This window comes from Rhinopithecus roxellana, chromosome 2 (assembly GCF_007565055.1).
Source record: "Rhinopithecus roxellana isolate Shanxi Qingling chromosome 2, ASM756505v1, whole genome shotgun sequence".
NCBI lineage: Eukaryota > Metazoa > Chordata > Mammalia > Primates > Cercopithecidae > Rhinopithecus > Rhinopithecus roxellana.
In genome coordinates, this window is record NC_044550.1 from 117,839,378 (window position 1) to 117,861,670 (window position 22,293).

Sequence of the window (22,293 nt, forward strand, 5' to 3'; positions counted from 1 at the left end):
TTTAAATCCCAGTGATTAGCAACAGCTTCTATCCAGTTTTTCAAACCTAAAACCTAAAAATTTTTGTGATACCTTCCTCATCTCTATTACCAAATCCAGTTAATTTTAACTCCTAGATATATCAAATTCGTCTACTTCTCTCAGTCCCCGCATTACTACATATGGCATCCACGCTACTGCTGTCTCCTGACTCGGCTATTCTAAGTGCCTTCTAACTGGCCTCCTCATATCTGCTATTGACCTTCTCTAATCTGTTCTTGATATTTCAGCTTGTGCGGACATTCTAAATGAAGAACTGGTCACATCAATTTCTACCCTACTTAAAATTAAAACCCTTTAATGTCTTGTGTTCCTCTTAGGATAAGGAAAAAATAAAAAAGCTTACTACATTTACAAGGCCCTGAAACCTCCAGCTTGTGCCTACTCTCCCTTGGCGTCACTTCCCCCTGGCTCTTGCATTCCAGCTACAGCGGCCTCCTTTCACAGAGTTCCTGTACTCTGCTCCCTAAGCCTAGGATGATTCCTCTGGCCTCTTCACTTGGTTATCTCCTGTGTATTCTTTATAGCTCAGTTCATATGCACCAATCTTGGTCAGATTTCCTTTGTTCCAATTTATCTGAGGATACACCACATTTTAAATTCATAGATACCTAGCACAGAAAGCAATGTAGTAGCATATTAATATGACATATTAATATAACATCTTAATTTAATAAAACATGTCAATAATCACATAGAATACAAACTACGTTTACTTTTATTCTGCAATATTAACACTGAGTGACTCCACCTTGGTCTTAAATGAAATTCCATTAAGTTTTTGCTGAGATTGAAATAATGTTTTGTGAAATAAATATCCTCTGCTAACTTGACTCTAAGGATTTGGTGAGAGCAGTAACATTCACAATTGTGCTGTGAGGGTACAGGGACTTAGAGCACTGGGGATTCTTAAAGCTCAGGAGAGGGAGCCTAAAATCTGAGGGCTACAATCAGCCTGTTACTTCACTTTCTGTTGGGAGAGCAGGTGCTAGGGAACAGTCTACTTTCCCATGGCAAATGTGTTAATCCTTCCGAATTTTATGTTTACCCTTTGATTGATTTTTACTTGTGTCTGTAAGAAGCAGTTGATTTTTTGCCACTAAACCATGTTCCATAAAAGAAAAATCCAAATTTCTGTTTTTAATGTCAGAAGCAAGGTAACTGCATAATAGTATATAGTACTCTGTAAGCTTAGCACAGTGATTGGCATAGAGTAGGCATTAAATAAGTATTTGTTAAATGAACGAATAGCATAGAAGAGAGTAGAATAAAATAGAGCAGAGAATAATCATATGTTGTAGGTTTAAACGTCCCTCTAACAATATGTTGAAGTCCTAATCCATAATACTTGTGAATGTAACCATTTATGGAAACAGGGTCTTAGCCGATGTAATTAAAGTAATACGGGTCATACTGGATTAGGGTAGGGCCTCAATCCAGTATGACTCATGACTTATAAGAAGAGGAAATTTGGGCACAGAGACACACAGGGAATAATGCCATGTGAAGATAAGGGAGAGACTGGAGTGACGCATCAAAAAGCCACAAGATGCCAAGGACTGCAGGCGACCAGACACCAAGGGAGAAGCATGGAACTAATTCTTTCTCAGAGCCTCCAGTAGAAACCAACTTTGCTGACAACTTGATTTAGACTTCTGGCCTCCAGAACTGTGAGAAAATAAATTTCTATTGTTTTAGGCCACCTATTTTACGATAATTTTTTTTTTTTTTTTTTTTTTTTTTTTTTTTTTTTTTTTTACGTCAACCCCAGGAAACTAACACTTGAGAGCAAATCTTGTCGGTTTACTGCATTCTAAAACAAGAATGCTTAGTTAAGTTTCCTCAGTGCTCAGACCCTTCATCATCAGTGCCTTCCTCATATCCATGGGGAAGAAATGGCAGGAATTAGTGCCTACAGAGAAGATTTTTAGGATAATTCATAGAATAGTATTTTACGAACCTATGCTAACCTTCAGGAAATCTTGCCACTTGTATTTCAATACCAGCTTATTAATCAGTGAGTATGTTTGCTGATTTGTCCTTCTCTCCATTGACATGGGGAAATTTGCCTTCTGCTATCTTCATCAGAGGCCAAGTCAAATTCAAGAACACCAAAATTATTTGTAACTGATTCATTTCATTTACTGTATCAGCAGATACAAAATTTAGTTATTATTTAAGACAACATAAGAATAAGAAGCCTCAAGAGCTACTGCCATATTTACATACTGTTTCTATTTTAACATGGACTCTCTCTGCCTTACCTCTGCATTAACTTCTTCCAGTATTTCACAGAGACCCCTGGTGCAATTGACAGGGCTTTGTCCCACTAAAATAGAAGGCAAAAAGAGCAGGAGCATATTAATTTCGGTTGCTCTATATAATTCTTAAGACACTTAAAAAAGATTCCTGTTTATAATATAGAAATTTTAGAGTTCTTGAGTCCTGATTTGGTACCTTCTGTCTTCTTTTTGTTCTGTAATCTTAAAAAACATCTTTAAAGAGCACTAATTTTACCCCTCTTAATAATATAAAAGAAGCTGGGCATGGCGCCTGATGCCTGTAAAGCCAGTGCTTTGGGAGGCTGAGGTGGGAGGACTGTTTGAGTCTAGGAGTTTGAGGCCAGCCTGGGCAACACAGCAAGACCCTCATCTCTACCAAAACAATTTTTTTTTTTTTTTTAATTAGCCAGATGTGGTGGTGCACACTTGTAGTTCTAGGAGGCTGAGAGGAGAGGATTGCTTGAGCCCAGGGGTTCGAGGCTGCAGTGAGTCGTGATCACATCACTGCACTCTAGTCTGGGTAACAGAGCGAGACTTCATCTCAAAAAACCCAAAACAAAACAAAAGAAAAAACAAAGTAAAAAAGACTGTATTGACATGGTTAAATTCCAAGGATCCCTCAGCGACTTAGGGAAGGACTAAATGGCTGGTGTCATCACTTACAAAAGTGTCTTTAACTTGATGGAGCTTGAAGAAGTTGAGAAAAATATGTATTTTTTATTGTTATCTTTTAATTCCATTTCCACAAATTTTTAAAACATTAAAATATTTTAAAATAAAATATGTAAAATTATATTATTTAGGGAAAATCCAGTCCTAAACCCAGAGAGCAAGAAAGAGAAAAATGGAAGGAGAGACTGAGGGAGAGAAAGGAAGAGGAGAAAAGAAATAGTAACTAAAATATGTACTTTGAAAAATATATTGATTCATCTTCTAAAACAACTCCAGAGTAATTTGTTCTATGGTGTTCAAAATATTAACATTTTTATTTCACTGCTACTTACATGAACAAATATACCATCTATGTCTCTTTTATCCTTTCCTACTCATTTTAACAAATTTTATTTATTGTCATTTCTTCATTTAACTGATAATACTTATCTTCATATTTAAAAATTGGACTTCTATTGAAGAAGCTCATTGTTTAATAAAGGCTGATTGTTACTGTTATATGAAAATATAGATTTCACTGAATTCCAGTCTAGAGTGGAACTGAGAAGAAAATTTTCTGAAATATCACTACATGAATCAAAATTCATTCTAATTAAGGCTCTTCAAAACACTAGGGTTCTACTGTAATTATCACTAGAAAATTGGTAATTAACCAGAAAAGAGCATGTTAAAATTTAAACAGGCAATTTTTAATACTACATATTTAAATTCATGTTACCTAAAAGGTATCTTACAATATGTTTTCAGGGGAAATCTGTCTCTAATGGAAGAAAGAAGTTGGAATGTAGATTAAATTAACTTTGAATTCACCAAACTCTTTCAATAGAAACTTGTCTAATAAATAAAAAAATTAAAAGTTTACCTAATCCCACAGTATTAAGCTTAAACAAATAAAAAACATTCCTAAGGAAGTGATTACGAATGATTCTAAGGTCACCCATATTTCTTTTCTTTTCTTTTGTTTTTCTTTTGAGACGGAGTTTCACTCTTGTCACCCAGGCTGGAGTGCAATGGCATGATCTTGGCTCACTGCAACCTCTGCCTGCTGGATTCAAGTGATTCTCCTGCCTCAGCCTCCCAAGTAGCTGGGACTACAGGCATCCGCTACCACGCCCAGCTAATTTTTGTATTTTTGGTAGAGACAGGGTTACACCATGTTTGTCAGGGCTGTTCTCGAACTCTTGACCTCAGGTGATCCACCTGACTCAGCCTCCCAAAGTGCTGGAATTACAGGTGTGAGCCACCGCGCCTGGCTTAGGACACCCATATTTCTAACAACTTGCACAGTTTTATGGATCATTTTAAGTACACTGATGAACCTGCACAACAATAAAATTATTAAGCTTCACAAACAGATACCTGATTGAAATAGGCTTTGAGTTAAAGGCAGTTTCAATTATATTTAATCAAATATAAAACTCAGAAAGATAAAGAATTACACTGTTCTATCAAAATTTATTAATTCCTTTTCTCCTTGACTTTTGATAGATCTTCTCTGCAATAATGGTGCTTTAAAAAAGCAACTTTTAGTTAAATATTTACTACTTTACAAGGAATATTTTTACATTGCTCCTAAATTAAAATACTTTTAAATTTATAATGCCTTTTCAATAACATTTTAAAATGGCACATTATTTGGGGTCAAGCAGTAATTCATTGTTTTCTTGAAGTATGTGGAAAGTAAAAAGGTGAGCTAAATTTAGTTTTGATTTATTTTAATGTAACCATATTGCTTAGTTTTACTTTATATTATTTACAAATATTCTTAATATCATGCTTTGTAGCTACACAACTAACTAACTTAAACATTTTAAAAGATGATAAGCTGTGAGATAAGTCCATGCCATTCTAACCATTGTTTTGGTGAGGCAGGAAAAGGAAGAATTTTCACTGAACTAAAATGCATATACAGAAAAGGGAAAGGTCCAATAAGTTTACACAAACTGAATGTGCCCATGTAATCAACACCCAGGATCAAGAAACAGAAGCCCCATTCTCCCCCGTGTTCCATTGTAGTCACTACCCATCTACCAAAGGGTAGCAAAAGCATCAATTCATCCTAACCTTTTTGTAAAAATCCGTTTTGTTGATTTAGCCCTCCATTAAACAATCATCATCCTTTATCAGATGATATTCAGCAGAAACCCTTCTCTGGCCAGTGTGGGATTTAGTTATAACAAGTAGTATTAGCAAGGGGATTCTATTGTGAACAAATTAGCCAACACAGTTTTTTGTTTGTATGTTTGTTTGTAAGAAGTTAAGATTCCAGCTTAGGGTGGTAGTTCTCAAACTTCAGAACGCAAGAGAATAACATGGAGAGCGTATGAAAACGTAAGATGGCTGGGCTCCAACCCGACCGTGTCCGATTCTGTAGGTCTGAGGTGAGACATGCATTGGGATCCCCAGCGATGCTAATGCTGCTGTCCTGGAACCCTTTGATAACTACTCTCCTAACATCTACACTTAGTATCAGATTGATAGAGAATCAATTGGATCTGTAAAAAAGTAAGCTTCCTTTTTTTTTTTTTTTTTTTTTTGAGACGGAGTCTTGCTTTGTCGCCAGGCTGGAGTGCAATAGTGTGATCTCGGCTCACTGCAACCTCCGCCTCCCAGGTTCAAGCAATTCTCCTGCCTCAGCTTCCTGAGTAGCTGGGATTACAGGCACATGCCACCACGCTGGGTTAATTTTTGTAGTTTTAGTAGGGGTGGGGTTTCTCCATGTTGGCTAGGCTGATCTCGAGCTCCTGTCCTTAAGTGATCCTTCTGCCTTGGCCTCCCAAAGTGGTAGGGTTATAGGGGTGAAGGGTTGAGACAGCGCACAGGGTATATACATTTATTTTCCTTTATTTTTTTTTTTTTTGAGATAGAGTCACCAAGGCTGGAGTGCTGTGGCACGATCTCGGCTTCCTGCAACCTCTGCCTCCTGGGTTCAGGCGATTCCCCCTGCCTTAGCTTCCCAAGTAGTTGTGACTAGAGGTGTGTGCCACACGCCCAGCCAGTTTTTTTTTTTTTTTTGTATTTTAGCAGAGACAGGGTGTCACCGTGTTGGCCAGGATGGTCTCAATCTCCTGACCTTGTGGTCCACCCAACTTGGCCTCCCAAAGTGTTGGGATTACAGGTGTGAGCCACTGCGCCCAACCTTTTTTTTTTTTTTTTTTTTTTTTTTTTGAGACAGGGTCTCTTTCTGTAGTCCAGGCTGGAGTACAGTGGTATGATCATAGCTCACTGCAACCTCTGCCTCCTGGGCTCAACCGATCCTCTCATCTTAGCTTCCCCAAGGCTGAGATTACAAGTGTGCACCACCATGCCTGTCTAATTTTTTGTGTTTTTTGTAGAGGTGGGGTTTTACCATGTTGCCCAGGCTAGTATCGAACTCCTGGGCTCAAGAGATCCACCCATCTTGGCCTCCAAAGTGCTGAGCTTTTTATTTTTAATACTTAAAATTGAGTATATTCTTAATATTTAGACTACTATGTTAAACTCATTAGTTTCACTTTCATAGTGCATTACCTCTCCAAGTTCAACCATAAGTTCACAGTATCTCTGAATTTGTCCTAATCTCAAGTGGATTTCAGCAGCTTCCTTCAGTCTTTCTTCTTTAGTAGGTACACCAATACCACCACCAAATTTAGACATCTTGACTGTTGTTAGTTCTTGAGCTTCAGACTGGTTTAAAAAAGAAAATAGAATTTAAAAAAACTGTCATATTTTCTTTTGTATGTGTCACAATAATTTATTGCATATTTCAAAATAACTAAAAAAGAGGAAGTGAAATGTTCCTAACACACAAAATAAGATAAATGCTTAAGGTGCTGGATACCTCAGTTACCCTGATTTGATCAATACTCATTGTATGCTTGTATGAGAATATCACATATACCCCATAAACTATTATGCATCCATAATAATTAAAAATTGTAAAAATCGTTTTACAAGAGTTCATGATAAAAATGAGCATATAAACATTACATGAATACATACTTCAAAAGCATATAGCTCTGGAAAGTCAGTATGTTAAAAATATTTTTCTCTATAAAATATGATACCTTTCTAAACATAATATTTTGGGGTGTGTGTGGGGGTGGGACAAAGGAGGGGAGAGACTGAATCCCATTGTCCTTAACCCTGTCCAGGTGTTGTAGTTATACAGAACAGATACAAGGTAATGATACAGTAATATACAACAATATGGAGAGGCCTCTAGTAAAAATAAACAGTTACTGGCTTACTTTAATTAGCTCCTCTCCTGTCAGATTTTGCAGTTACAGTCATTAGGTGTTCAGTTTGCGATTAAAGAAAGTACTTCCTCATTATGGAAAAAACTGCTCTTTATGAGCATTAGATCACATCTCTGGCACAACTGTCTCCATGCTTTAACAGTTAACTATAGATATTCCAGAAAAATATACAAGCAATTTTTTCTTTCTGGTCCCAGGATGGGTTTTGTGGTTAGTACTGTAGATTGCCCCAGGGATGAGGTAACTACTAGTTTTTACTAAAATTCACTAAGAGCTATAATATGATGATTTTTTATAAAACATATCCCAGAATAGCCTATTAGGCCCTCTGAGACTAAAATTAGAATAGCCCATATGTCACAATCATCTGCTAATAGGGGAAAGATAAAGCATTTCAAGGAGTTCCAAGTGACTTTGAAGGAATTTCATGAGACTCAACCGATGATAACCACGATTGACTTAATCTATTCCCAAGTAATTCACTTTCATGATTCATTTTACCGAAGACGGATCTCCTCAGTGTTCATTTACTTAAATCTACCAATCTAATCATACGTATTTTTCAAATCATTTTTATATTTTAATAGTGAAAAGGCAAAAAATTTGCTTGAGTACATCATATTTGCATACTTTACTCACTGTTCTAAATTTAATCAGATGTTTCAAGTGCATTATTCCTTTGCCGTAGTTCTGAGGAAGTAAGCTATCATCCTGTCCTTTTATCACAGCAACCAAGTTCCATAAATTGTCACTGCCACCTGGAGGCTACAGAGTTGATAAAAAATAAATATGTAATAGTGAATTAAAAACCTCATAGTATTTTGCATCTTCAAAAATATTATAATGCAGGCATATCTAAATTTAAAAATTAATAAAATAACTACATGTTATCTCATGTATTGTTTCCAGTTTTATATTTGCTTTCTTAGAGTGCACAGATTATGGTAAGAGGTACCCAATGAATTAGAATAGTACATGTAAATATGTGAAAACAGTTGTAAAGATTCATGTTGGCCAGAGGGAAAATATTCGCATTTAATTCCTGTAATACTTACGGATAAACATTCTGAAAACCATCTTAGTTTTTTCACTCGAGAATTAGCAGTTAGTTTTTCTATTTCTTGTCTAATATCTCTTGACACTTTACCACACAGTAGAGGAGGAGTGCCTGGTTCTACAGCATAATCTGAAAAACAGACATAATTCAGTGAGAGAAGATTTCTCATAAAACGTTTAGAAATAAACTCTAATACATGTATATATAATCCATACCAGTGTTCCCAATAATTTCTTCCCAAGATCTGTCTGCCAGAATATTTATTTGTACAGGAGTGATTAAGGCTGTTAATGACCAGAGTCTCACTGTAGAGTCACGGGAGCAAGAGGCCATGGTGAAGGGGCGACTGGGATGGCAGGTTAAACCTGATGAAAATAAAAATCTATTTTAAGTAAAGTGAACATTGAAAAATATTCTTTATTTATATGTGCTTCATAAAACTTCTACAGAATTGAAGCTATGAAGAAATATTGTGAGTAACTGAAAGGTTCTCAGTCAACCTTGTATCTGCATTTAATATATTGTCTTAAAATAATAACAGAATGCAATAAATCATTTCATATATCCTATAAATATGAATATAAAATTGAATAACTATTAGAGGCTGGACATGGTGGTTCACGCCTGTAATCCCAGCACTTTCCTGGGAGTCCGAGGCGGGTGGATCCCTTGAGCCCAGGAGCTTGGGATCAGCCTGGGCAACATGACAAAATACCATCTCTACCAAAGCTACAGAAACTAGCTGGGTGTGGTGGCACGTGACTGTAATCCCAGTTACTTGGAAGGCTGAGATGGGAGGATCTGTTGAGCCTGGGGGGTGAAGGTTGAAGTGAGCTGTGTTTGCGCCACTGTATACCACCCTGGGCAATAGAGCCAGAGTGAGAAGAAAAGAAAAGAAAAGAAAAGAAAAGAAAAGAAAAGAAAAGAAAAGAAAAGAAAAGAAAAGAAAAGAAAAGAAAAGAAAAGAAAGAGAAAGAAAGAAAGAAAGAAGAAAGAAAGAAAGAAAGAAAGAAAGAAAGAAAGAAAGAAAGAAAGAAAGAAAAGAAAGAAAAGAAAGAAAGGAAAGAAAAGAAAGAAAGGAAGAAAGGAAGAAAGGAAGAAAGGAAGAAAGGAAGAAAGAAGGAAGAAAGGAAGAAGAAAGGAAGAAAGGAAGAAAGGAAGAAAGGAAGAAAGGAAGAAAGGAAGAAAGAAAGAAAGAAAGAAGAAGGAAGGAAGGAAGGAAGGAAGGAAGGAAGGAAGGAAGGAAGGAAGGAAGGAAGGAAGGGCAGACAGAAAGAAAGAAATAAAATAAAGGAAAAAATTATTAGAAAGCAAACGGTCATGGATGAAAATGTGAAAAATACATTTTGTGTGGTTAAGCAACAAGTATACTATAAAACCAATAGCATACGTAGTACGTGTGAGTTAATGGATGGGCAGATGACGTTCTAGTTGAAAGATGAAGAGCTGGGGACCTTTCAATCGAATATTGACAAATATGATTCTCTCCCACACTCAGTCCCGCATTGTCTTGGCTAAAAGGCCACTGTGGTCAAGCATATGGATTTGAATCTGATCTAGATTGAGGCTACTTTCTCTAAGAAATCATTTTTGGATTCTTAATCTGCCCATTTACTCCTATCAAGGTTTAAGGATGAGAATAAATACAAACAAGAATGAGAGTGAAGAGATGCGCAAATGGTAAGTAATCTGATTTTCCATAACCACGTTAATTATATTGAAACAACTTGGGATTATATTCAAAAACAAAACACTGTACTAAACATCCAAGAATAGAGGAATGGTTAAATAAGTGGTATCTACTCTATTACTGATTTCCTGTTAAACAACTCACTTCTGGAGTGATGTCAAAGGAAGGAAGAAAAACAAAAGCCAGACATATATATATGCCCATCGCAATATGTGTGCATTGTGTGTGTGTTTGTGTGTACACAGAAACGGGTGCAGATGGGGCGAGGGGGAGAAAGACACCACAGTGCTAACAACAGTCATCTTTGATAATTTTTGTTGACTGTTTCTTCTGTATATTCTGGTATTATAATAATAAACATGTATATTTTCTAATGTGAAAAATGTTATTGTAAGATAAAACACTGTATAACTTCTTCAAAAATACTGTATTCCTCAGAAATTATAAGCACCATTAGTAGGTCAATATAACAAATACATGAAAGAATGAAAGACACTTTACCATATACATCTGCACCGTGATCATACACAGTATCCACACAAGTTCCTTCTCGAGTGTCCCATACTTTTATAGTATAGTCCCAGCTGCCAGATATGAGCAGATATGGAATCTCAGTATTCCACAATAATCCCCTCACAGGTGCAGTGTGTCCACTAAGAATACTGATGCAAGCATCTTGAGTATAATCCCAGATGCGAACAGTACTGAAAACAGAATATTATGGGTGTGATAACATTCAAGTTCTAACGTATCTAGAGTATTAACATATTCTTAATAGAGTGTAATAATTATTGATTAGCTTATCTAGAAGCATTTTATGTCTCAAAAGGTTTTCTTCATTTCGTTTTAATTTAAAAAATAACTGTATATATTTGTGTGATATTTTGATATATGCATACAATGTGGAATAATTAAATCAAGCTAATTATTAACAAATTCATCCCCTCACATACTTTTCTTCGTAGTAGATGGAAACGAATATTTAACTAGGCTAGTGTTAGCTTATTTAAACATATTTTCTTTCTTGACTTTTACTCTTCATTTATTACTGGTAGCAAATATATTATTTCACAGTTTTTATGTGAATAAAATTGCTTTGTTAAAATGAAATATCAAAAACAGATATAACCAAAGTGGAAAATACGACTAATAATACAGATACAATAATTTAAGATATTAAGATTATTTGTAAATGATAAAAGTATAACATGTATGCTGATGGGTATTATTTGAAATGTCGCTTCATATTTACGCTTTAATCAATACAGCAAATAATTCTTTCACATTTTTGTCAGTGATATAAGTTGCTTGGTCAGTGCAGAATAAATCTTAGATCAAGTTAAAGAATTTAAATATAACTGGATTCGTGAAATTACTTGTATCTATTGATTGTATAAATGTTACTGAAATTAAAATTTAACTTACAATCAATGTAAGACCTCCAACTACTAATTTTGCTTAGACAATTCACAATAATTTTTTAGTCAGAGATAAATGCCAAATTGACAACAAAATAGTAGTACTTCAAACGTATTACTATTTTGCACTATATAATATAGGAGATAAATGATATATTCTTATTTCTTAAGGCATATCCCTTTCTGCGTTATATAAAAAGTTTCCTTTTGGCCAGGCACAGGGGCTCATGTCTGTAATCCCAGCACTCTGGAAGGCTGAGGCAGGCGGATCATGAGGTCAAGAGATCGAGACCATCCTGGCCAACATGGTGAAACCCCATCGCTACTAAAAATACAAAAATTAGCTGGGTGTGGTGGTGCACACCTGTAGTACCAGCTACTAGGGAGGCTGAGGCAGGAGAATTGCTTGAACCTGGGAGGCAGAGGTTGCAGTGAGCTGAGATTGCACCACTGCACTCCAGCCTGGCGACAGAGCAAAACTCTGTCTCAAAAAAAAAAAAAAAAAAAAGTTTCATTTCTTCTTTATCCTCTTAAGCTAGTACATGACAATATATCAAAGTATATTATAATCTAAATTTTTTGTTGCTAATTTCTGATAGATGTTAACATTTAAATATTTTACATTTGATATACTTTCATAAATAAGAATACATTAAAGGGATTTGTATCAAAACAATTTAATGCTATTGTAGGGGCCACTAGAACAGGCGTCTTTCCTTTTATAACATGTTAGGTAGTTAGGCTTCGAAGTCCCAATGCATGTTTTTTGGTCAAATCTAAGAAAGGCTTTTATAGGCCCCACTGCAAATGAGTGTCTGACGCTTTCCAGGCCAAAGCACAGCATCTGTGAGTTCTGTCATGAGTACCGCAGTATAACTGATTTCCCTACCATTCTGACTTATTTCAAGTCATAACCTAGAGAAATCTCGTAATTATTTCTCTTATTAAATTTGGATTTATGCCAAAAATTCAATAAAAATGCTTAATCATTCAATACTAAATCTGTGGTTCCCAGCTACTTGGTAGGCTGAGGCAGAAGAATCACTTAAACCTGGGAGGTGGAGTTTGCAGTGAGCCGAGATCACGCCACTGCATTCCAGCCTGGATGACAGAGGGAGACTCTGTCTAAATATGTATCTATTTCCACATACAATTTGATTCTATAAATACATACATTTCTAGGAAAATATCAGCTTATGATTTTAAGGACAAGAAAATTAGAATCCAAAAATACATACCCATCATCAGAACCACTGCAAAGAATTCCCTCTCTCAGAGGAGACCATTTAACATGAAACACTTTTGCTGTATGCCCACTAAATACTTTCAATGGTTGATCTGAGCTGGTGGCTACGTAATAAACACGAACATTTGTGTCTTCACAGCCAGTGGCTATCATGTCTCTGAAATATCATCAATGGAATATTGACATAGGATAAATATGTGAGATTAAAAAAAGGGCCACGTTTCTATGATAGAAGCTATACATGCAATGGACTCATTTCTATTTTTCATTAGTTAGCATTATTTTTTTTCCTATGTATTAGAAAGTTTTTTTGAGAGTAAGAAATCAATATTTGTAAATCATGTAAAAACTTCATGGAATCAAAATAACTAAAATAAATGAGCAATTACAAGGTTGTTTCTCATTTGCTAGGCAAAGGGGATATCATATAAATAGAGTGATAAATATTACCTTTGGAAATAGCACTAAACTTTATGGTTATTTAAAATTTCCAAAATGCAGTTATTATTTATTTCAGAAAAAAACACTTACTTATTGTTTTGGCTCCAATCACAACCAAACACCGCAGCCGGATGTTTATATTTGTGTAGCACTTTACCATCAATTGTTCGAATAATACTAGAATTAATTATAACGTGTTAATAGAAAAACAACATTCTAATACATTATTCAAGGAAACAAAGTCAGAATTATAAATTTCAAATAGAAATATTCCAGGACAGAGATTTTGTCTACAAAGCACAAGGAACATTTGACAGTATTGTATAAATATTACCAATTATGAGTATATTTGCATCTCTTAATATTAATTATGGTAACCTATAATTAATAGAAGGTAATAAATTTTTATTTAAAAAGTATTTTCTTGTCCGGGCACGGTGGCTCATGCCTATAATCCCTGCACTTTGGGTGGTCGAGGCAGGTGGATCACTTGAGGTCAGGAGTTTAAGACCAGCTTGGCCAACATGGTGAAACCCCATCTCTACCAAAAAATACAAAAACGGTGGCCAGGCGTGGTGGTGCACACCTGTGGTCTCAGCTTCTCAGGAGGCTGAGGCAGGAGAATCACTTGAACTCAGGAGGTGAAGGCTGCAGTGAGCTGGGATTGCGCCACTGCACTCCAGCCTGAGCGATGGAAAAACAACAAACACGCTTCTTCTTATAGAATTTTTTTAAATTGAGGAAAACATAGTCTAATACATTTTAAAACATAATGATATAACTAACATATATGTTAGATTTTTAGCTTCAAAATGAGGTAGTTCAAAATTTATAGTATTTAAAACAAGTATTTATAAAGCTGGTTTTATGTACCATTGCACCAAGACCAAGACATTAAGTTATAACTTTTCATTGCATATTATCAGTAATATAACTATAATTCAGAGATGATCCCCTACCCTCTGCTATCAGAAAAGGATTCTATGTAATTTAACTGCAAAAATAAAAGCTCTACTACCCTGCTCTATTATTACCACAATGCAAAAGCTATTGATTCCATTAGAAAAAAAGCATGTACTAATTAATGTATGATGAAGTTTTAGAAATGTATGGAAAAGACTGTCTTAAATGTTATTAGGCCCACCAACACTTTTAAGGTTACTGGGGAGTGATGGTGACTTATGCTTACAGGTGTTTACTCACTGAATGTGATATCTGTCAAATAAATAATGCCCTGAAATACATGGTCAAACTAATTTTGTATCACTTAATTAAAAAACTCAGGTCTTTTGTATTTTGGTATCTATCAATTAGCACATAGTTCCTTTCAAGGAAAAAAAAATCATTAATATTGTTGTTTCTGAAAATTTTAACTTCCCAGTAAGGATCTTTGGTTTCTGTAACTACTGTCTTTTCTACTGAAATTAAAAAGTAAGGAAGAGAAGACTGGAGTGGATTTAGCAAAACCTAACAACTTCTGTATTCTCAAGAACTATGAGTGTCTATACCACGTATCCACCTATCAAAGATGACTTTATCCATAGATAGCTACAGGGGAGGAGCACCTGATTTTAAAAAGTTTTTTAAAGCAGGCATTTTTTGCTTACATACTTTTATTTGGAAACTTACTTATTTCTGGAACTTAAAGAATTAAGAAAGCACATACTTCTAAAACACAGGGTCAGTGAAGTTATTTCCTAACAAAAGATATTTCCCACATGCATGACCTTATTTCTCCTTGCAAAGGCTTTTTATCCCTTTATAAATAGCAGCATCTACAAAACTGTAAACAAGTTTCCACAGCACTTTATATCTGCTGAATCACCTGTAAAACTGAAATACTACTGGGTTCTCATTGTGATGATAATTACTAAGTGAAAAGTCCTGAAAGTTTCTTTGAGGCAAATAAATGAGTATTTTCATAATAATTCAAGTAGTATTTTCACTGAGAATGCAATGAATGGCTTATTAAACAAATTTTGTGATGTGATGTGATGATAATTACTAAGACTTTGTGAAAAGTCCTTAAAGGTTCTTTGAGGCAAAAAAATGAGTATTTTCATAATAATTCAAGTAGTATTTTCATTGAGAAAGCAATGAATGGCTCATTAAACAAATTTTAAATATTCTTGCATTGTTATTTATTAATGATACATTATAGTAACATAGTATGTGACTATATGGGCTTAAAAATAATGCTTCTGAGAGTTGGTAGAGCTGTACAAATGAAATATCACTGATACACAATTGGAATGATCAAATGGGAACAGTGTAATTTCCTATCATGTATCATACATAGGACTTACCAGAAATCATCACTGCTGCAGGTTGCTATTCTTTTAGAATCTTTATGACTCCAGGCAATACAGAATATTCCATTTGTTCCATGCTTCAAAAAATGTAAAATACCTATCAATAAGAAATAATTCACCCCTTTTTTTCTCTTATATATTTACTTCTTCTAAGTATTACTTTTCTATTAGGAATGTGCTTTAGATGACACTAAAAGAGGCATTACTGTCAAAAGCAGAAACCTGAATATACACTTTTAAAATGTCTAAAGCTGTCACAATTTAAAAGTTTTAAGATATCAATCTGTTGTTTTAAGACATAAATCAGGTGGCTCCATTTCCTTCTGTTGGATACAAGGTAAAGAGTCAAAATATCCTCCTTAAGTCATCTGTAGATTTAAGCTCTGCTTAATGCCTTTTCCCATGAATACCAGTATGGTGATGAAAACAGTTATCTGTCTGCTTCCAAACACAGTGCTACTTCAACCTCAGTATAAGAAATGTTGTAAGCAGTTATTATTGGTTGTTTCTCTAAGTTCCAAAGTTGTTCCATTTTATAAAGAAATCAGAATAGATATAACATTATTCCTATAATAAATCACTTTATATTTGCTTGATTTTCTGCTTTCTAGGACTGAGGAAGGGCCAGGGGATACAGTTATAGCTGGAATTATAAGAATTTTTAAAACTAGAAGGAATACATTACACGAGAGTGTCATTCATTAACTGTGTGATCGGCAAATAAAAGTTGTCATCAACCCATTTCTAAATTTTAATTAAAGCATTTCTACTTTATATAGTACTTAAATTGTGGCTTCCATTAAGGGGAAACTAAGGTGACTTTTTATCTTACATCTTAAGGTTGCTGTGTAAATATAGCTTTAACTTCTTAACGCAATCTCCAGTTCGCTGGTTGTGCCTCTTTGGGGATCAAGGAGGGTAGGTTTATGCAGGCAGATTTAAAAATGGGACTAGTCCCTTTATTCATTCATTTTATTTTATTTTATTTTATTTATTTATTTTTTTTGAGACGGAGTCTCGCTCTGTTGCCCAGGCTGGACTGCAAGCTCTGCCGCCTCCCAGGTTCACGCCATTCTCCTACCTCAGCCTCCCTAGAAGCTGGGACTACAGGGGCCCGCCACCACGCCCGGCTAATTTTTTTGTATTTTTAGTAGAGATGGGGTTTCACCGTGTTTGCCAGGATGGTCTTGATCTCCTGACCTCATGATCCGCCCACCTCGGCCTCCCAAAGTGCTGGGATTACAGGCGTGAGCCACCGCGCCCGGCTCATTCATTTTATGAGGTGGAGGCCTTCTGTCAGCTTCATTTATTCCCATGAAAATTGCATTTATGACTCTACTATCCTGTAATTCTTTTTGTGGAACACATGTAGCTTAGTTAATTAAAGTTGGCATTGTTAATTTTTCCCTTATTCATGACATACGATTTAAGCAATTTCAGTAGTGGTCTTAACTATGCTAGTGAATGTCGGGAAGACATAAAGAAATAAAAGACATGTCCTTGATACTAAAATACTGGGTTTCCAGAATCAGGCTGGAAGTGTTTAGATATTAGTGGGCAGATACGTGAGATTCCAAGTTGCCAAGATGCCATAAGAAGAAATCAACAGATCTAATAAGTAAAGATACACAATTTTTGAATCTAGGCTATAAGTTTCATTTTTAGGCTCATCTCTTCTTATAATCCACTATTTATTATGGGATATATTGTTGTGTTGGTGATGGGAGGGAAGACGGCAGGTTGGGGCATTGCTAAACTGAAAGGGTATTGTGCTGTATGTAGAGAAAGGGAAGGATGTAACTTTTATAATCTTTTGTCAAAGTTTCCTTTTTTGAGGGCAAAATTGCTCACAGTGGTCCATAAAGTTTTCCTAAAAACTCTGTATCTGCTGCACTACTACAAGTAGTGGGGGAGCAAGACTATTAAGGAGCATCTTCAAAGGGATAATACTCTTTGTATAGATGTTTTTAAAACCCCAAATATAGAAGCAATTTTCAAAGAAATTATATATTTAATAAGCTTCAACAGTAACCATCTAAAATAAATGAAATTTCAAGACAATCTTAGATCATTTTCCCGATTCATACCTAATATTTTGTAACCAGATTACATGTATTTTTCTTTTTCTTTTTTTTTTTTTTTTTTTTTTGAGACGGAGTCTCGCTCTGTGGCCCAGGCTGGAGTGCAGTGGCCAGATCTCAGCTCACTGCAAGCTCTGCCTTCCGGGTTTACGCCATTCTCCTGACTCAGCCTCCCAAGTAGCTGGGACTACAGGCGCCTGCCACCTCGCCCGGCTAGTTTTTTTTTTTTTTTTTTTGTATTTTTTAGTAGAGACGGGGTTTCACAATGTTAGCCAGGATGGTCTTGATCTCCTGACCTTGTGATCCACCCGTCTCGGCCTCCCAAAGTGCTGGGATTACAGGCTTGAGCCACCGCGCCCGGCCTACATGTATTTTTCAAATATTTATGGAACTCAGTAAAATATAGGATGACAATATAACTCCAAGCCAAAGGAGAAATAAAATCTGTGATGCTACAAATATAAGAGAGCAGGTTTTAAGGCTCTTCATGGAAGAATAGAATTTGAAAACTGTAAGGAAATCTAAGAAGTTATATAATCCACCTTCATCATTTTTTAGGTGAAGAAACAGGTTTAGGGCAATAAAATGATTCTCCTTATATCAAGAGCTAATTAATAACAGAACGAGGACTATAATTTGGTTCTTGCTCTGAGTTTAGTCTTCTTCCTATTATTTAGTATTTGCCTAGATTTTGTGGAGGATGACCCCAAATTCCTTTGATTCTCTAATGCAACTTCAGGTGACTCAGCTACAATTTTCAGAACTCATTTTAGTATGTGAGTATCCTTTAGGGTTTTCTTCTAATTGAGAGAACATACATACCACCTGATATATTAAGTGTTATTATATTATGAAATAAAAATATTTACAAAATACAAAATAGTATAAAACATTATATTATTCAGTAGCAATAAATACATCTTACCTCATTAAATCGTTGTATAATTTTGCCCTTTTGAACATTCCAAATAAAAGCACCATTTCGGGAAGTTCCCCCAGCAATACAATTTAAACCACCTTAGGAAACAATTTGTTAGACAGTATACTAAATGTTTCCCACAAATGTAATTCTTTTTAAAAAATATAACTTGTGAAAGCGTAAGAATTGAGATTTGCAAACTAGTTCTTTAATTTTTTTGGAAATTATTAAATGCATAAAATACAGATAAAATAATACAATTAATGTATCCATTATACAGCTTCAACAATTATCAAAATATGGCCAATCTTGTTCTGTCTATAGCATCTGCTGAAGTTCTTTGGAGTAAATCTCTGATATCATATTATTTCATTCTTAAAAACTTCAGTATGCATGTCTAAAAGACAGGGACTTCTTTACTGACCAAGACCAGACTCTCATGGAGATTAACAATAATTCCTCAATATTGTCATATATTCAGTCTGTATTCATATTTCCATGATTAGTAGTATTTTAATGGTTATGAAAGTATTTCTACGAACAGATCACATGAAAAATACAGTTTCTCCATAAAAACATAAACAATGCTTTCTGTGTTTAAGAAATAAAAAATATTTGTGAAAATAAAACTACTGCTAAGTGAATGATCAAGGACTTAAATAAGTGCCTTTTGCAAGACAGTGAAAGAAGAGGTTTTCTCCATCAGAAGAAAGGAGCGGCTGTCATCTGCTATCTAGGAATAAAAATATGGAGAAACTACTTTCTGAGAAACGATTATACACACTAAAATGTTCTCATCATATTTCTAACATTTTTACTCTGCTCTCCTTTTGGGGTTCTTAAATTATTGGGGATATGTTTCAAAATTTATTTGCCTTTCTTTTCTTTTCATCTTCTATCTACACTAAGATACAGAGGAAATTATGTAATTATCTATATCCCACTCTATTTCCATCCTTGTCAACCCTCATGTATCTTTTAAATATCATCCCCACTTACCTCAAAGTCATGATTCACCAGTAATCACATAACAGAAAATGACAGAATTTCCATTTTCTAACATTTTTACTTTCTTGCTGCAAATTCTCAATGTAGAGAGCGAAAGAATGCTATAACTCAGATTAGATCTTCTGTGTTATGATTTGAAACAATAGTTTTTACAGTCACGAGTTTTATTTATGTTTTATGTTTCAGATAAATACTTTTGTAGGATGAAGAGCAGTCAGCTAATAAGAGCTCTAGTGCAAGGTGACTGCACTGGCTGGTGCAATTCCTATATTGCTAGCCAAGGTAACCCACTGTGGAGGTGCATACTGCAATAATCAAGATAACAGGCTCAGTTATGTTCTGCTTAAAGGACAAACATTGTCATTAAGAGTTGTAAGTAAAACCTTTTTCTATAACTCTCCTCATCGTAGGAGATGAAGGATACATAAAGCAGTGGTCCTTAACCTTTTTTGTATCATGAAACTCTGAAAATCTGAGTACTATGATACTCTTTGACAGATATAGGCATATATACACATAAACTAAAAATTATTCATAAATTTCTAAGAGATTCCCAAACTCTCTGATGAAATATAAAACCCTTAGAGGCCCACATATTCAAAGTTAAGAATCCCTGTGTATGAAGAAATAATTTAAAAAATAAGGATGAGCTATATCCACATTGCATGTAGTTACTGAATTAATATATTACTATTAGGCCAAATAAGTAAACCATTACATATACCTTAAAAGTGAAAAATTCATTTAGGTGTGTGAAATTATTTGTTATGGGACAATAATGTTTTGAGAGACAATGTCAGAGGTTTCATAGGACATCTCTCCTTTATATGTACAGCAAGGTAGAAGGTGGCATCTAAGATCAGAGATAAGATCTTATTATAGCATACAAGTTCTTCCGTATTTCAAAGGCGAACTTATTATAGAATTACACGGTTACAAGTGAACTGTTACTTGATATATAACCATAAACAGGATTTACATTAAAATTTTCCAGAAAACTTCTATCACGTAAATTATATTATACTTTTAAAGGCGTAGCCATAGAAATACAACTAATATTAGATGGGTAAAGATAATCCTGATTTACTGTGGTTTTTCTGTATGACTTGTTACATAGAGGAAACCAGGAATCAAAGTGCCTCTGCAGACAGACTCTTCTTAAACCTCGCAAAAAGAGAATCAACAAATACGTTCACACTATCTACATCCATGTAGAACAAGATGAGATCAAGAGGAAGAAAGTAACTCAAATGAATATAAAACTTTAAAAAGCCATTTCATTACATTCCCAATTTCAGTAAAATATCTCTTACCTGGAGCCCAAGAAAGGGAATAAATAACACCTTCATTACCCGGGGATGTGTACACTGCTGTTAATGTATTTATATCCCAGACTTTTATAGTGCCATCAAATGAAGCTGTTGCTAAAAGATTAGGATCATCAGGCTTGAATTTGCAGTCAAAGATAGTTTCCACATGTCCCTAGGAACATGGCATAAAGAGTCATAATTATTGAGAAAACTTCACATTACTAATAGACGAACCACAATGTATACTCAAATCGACACATGTAGTATGGTTTTCCAAATATTAATGCAAAAATATATAGGCAAGAAAAACAGAAAACTGGAATCACTATGGTGATTAAATTTTCTCTGTGCCATGACTGTATTATTTTGTACAGACCTAGATTTTAGTCAGCCACGGTTCCTCAGATCAGCAACTAAACTCAAAGATGTTCAGAAGTCTCACTTTTCAATTTCAATTCAGTACAAAAGATATTTTCTATTTTTATTAAACTTACAGAATGCTATGCTAGAAATCTATAAAGCAATTAACTTAATAGTTACCATACATCATCTGGCACTATAATAGAAGACCAAGATGAAACTCAAACTAAAAGTCATTTAATGCAAATATTCCTTTTTTATACTAATGCTCCAAAAGCACCTCATAATTTTAGCAGAAACAAAAGAATCAGGCATAAGCCCAATTTTTAATGAGCCTTGTTCCAAAATTTTCTATGTCTATTCTTTGGAACCTGAATACTTGCTCCCATTACACAATGATTTGGATCCCAAACACCCACAAGACTATAAAGTGGTATATGCAGATGCATGTAAACATATACCAGTAAAGTAGTGCTTAACTACTGTGGGCCTTTGGGAAAATCCATTAAGAGACCAACATAAATAGCTGGAATTACAACTATTCTAGTGCTGGGGAATGGGAATAGAAATTTCTTCTTTAAGCAAACGAAACTAACATTTGGGATCTACAGACGGAGTTCAAGTACAAAGACAGGGTTTTCTAGTCCTCAACTAATAGAATAAGGGTAGAGAAGAAAGTTCTTAAAACTCTGTACTTCCATTAATACCACAAATCACAAGCATTAGGAAACTACAAAAGTACTGTAAAGTTTCTCCTTTAGGCTGGAGGTAAAGGAAAGAAAAATCTCAAGGGTTAGCAAGAAGGAAAAACGTTGTTAGAGTCACTGGTTCACCTGGCTGCAGCTGTCCCACGTGGTCATTTCCAATGTTAGGAACATAATCAAGGCAGGGACTTATATGCAGTTTTAAATGCTATTTCACTGCTATGCCTTAAATTTTTATTTTTTGAAACGTGAAAATTCACATAGCAAGAACGAAATTGTAAATGTGTCTTCCGTGTTTTCTTCTTACCAAGAGGAAGGTGGGTAAGAAGAGGAAAATGTTGTGGCATTTTTCTTAATTTTAATGAAGCAAATATTTACATGGAAGTACACCTTTTGGAATGTTTATTAATAAGATTTTTAAAATTATGTAAGATTTTAAAAAATATTAATAATATATTTCTTATCCTATGTAATCTGGAATCTTTGGAGATGCTTTATACATACAGCAGTTCAGAG

General features: G+C 34.9%; 1 protein-coding gene across 2 annotated transcripts in view; it reads right to left on the reverse strand.

Annotated features, from left to right (window-relative positions):
- Window positions 1-22,293, reverse strand: part of WDR17 (WD repeat domain 17) — a 113,726-nt gene that overhangs the window by 21,826 nt on the left and 69,607 nt on the right. For both annotated transcript variants that reach the window (XM_030919050.1, XM_010384075.2), the window contains 11 exons: window positions 20,717-20,885; window positions 18,402-18,493; window positions 15,390-15,472; window positions 13,174-13,260; window positions 12,635-12,799; window positions 10,480-10,682; window positions 8,504-8,653; window positions 8,287-8,417; window positions 7,871-7,996; window positions 6,504-6,659; window positions 2,304-2,368 (listed from right to left, as the gene is read on the reverse strand). In XM_030919050.1, coding sequence (XP_030774910.1) covers window positions 2,304-2,368; window positions 6,504-6,659; window positions 7,871-7,996; window positions 8,287-8,417; window positions 8,504-8,653; window positions 10,480-10,682; window positions 12,635-12,799; window positions 13,174-13,260; window positions 15,390-15,472; window positions 18,402-18,493; window positions 20,717-20,885 — 1,427 coding nt within the window. The remainder of the gene's footprint in view (window positions 1-2,303; window positions 2,369-6,503; window positions 6,660-7,870; window positions 7,997-8,286; window positions 8,418-8,503; window positions 8,654-10,479; window positions 10,683-12,634; window positions 12,800-13,173; window positions 13,261-15,389; window positions 15,473-18,401; window positions 18,494-20,716; window positions 20,886-22,293) is intronic.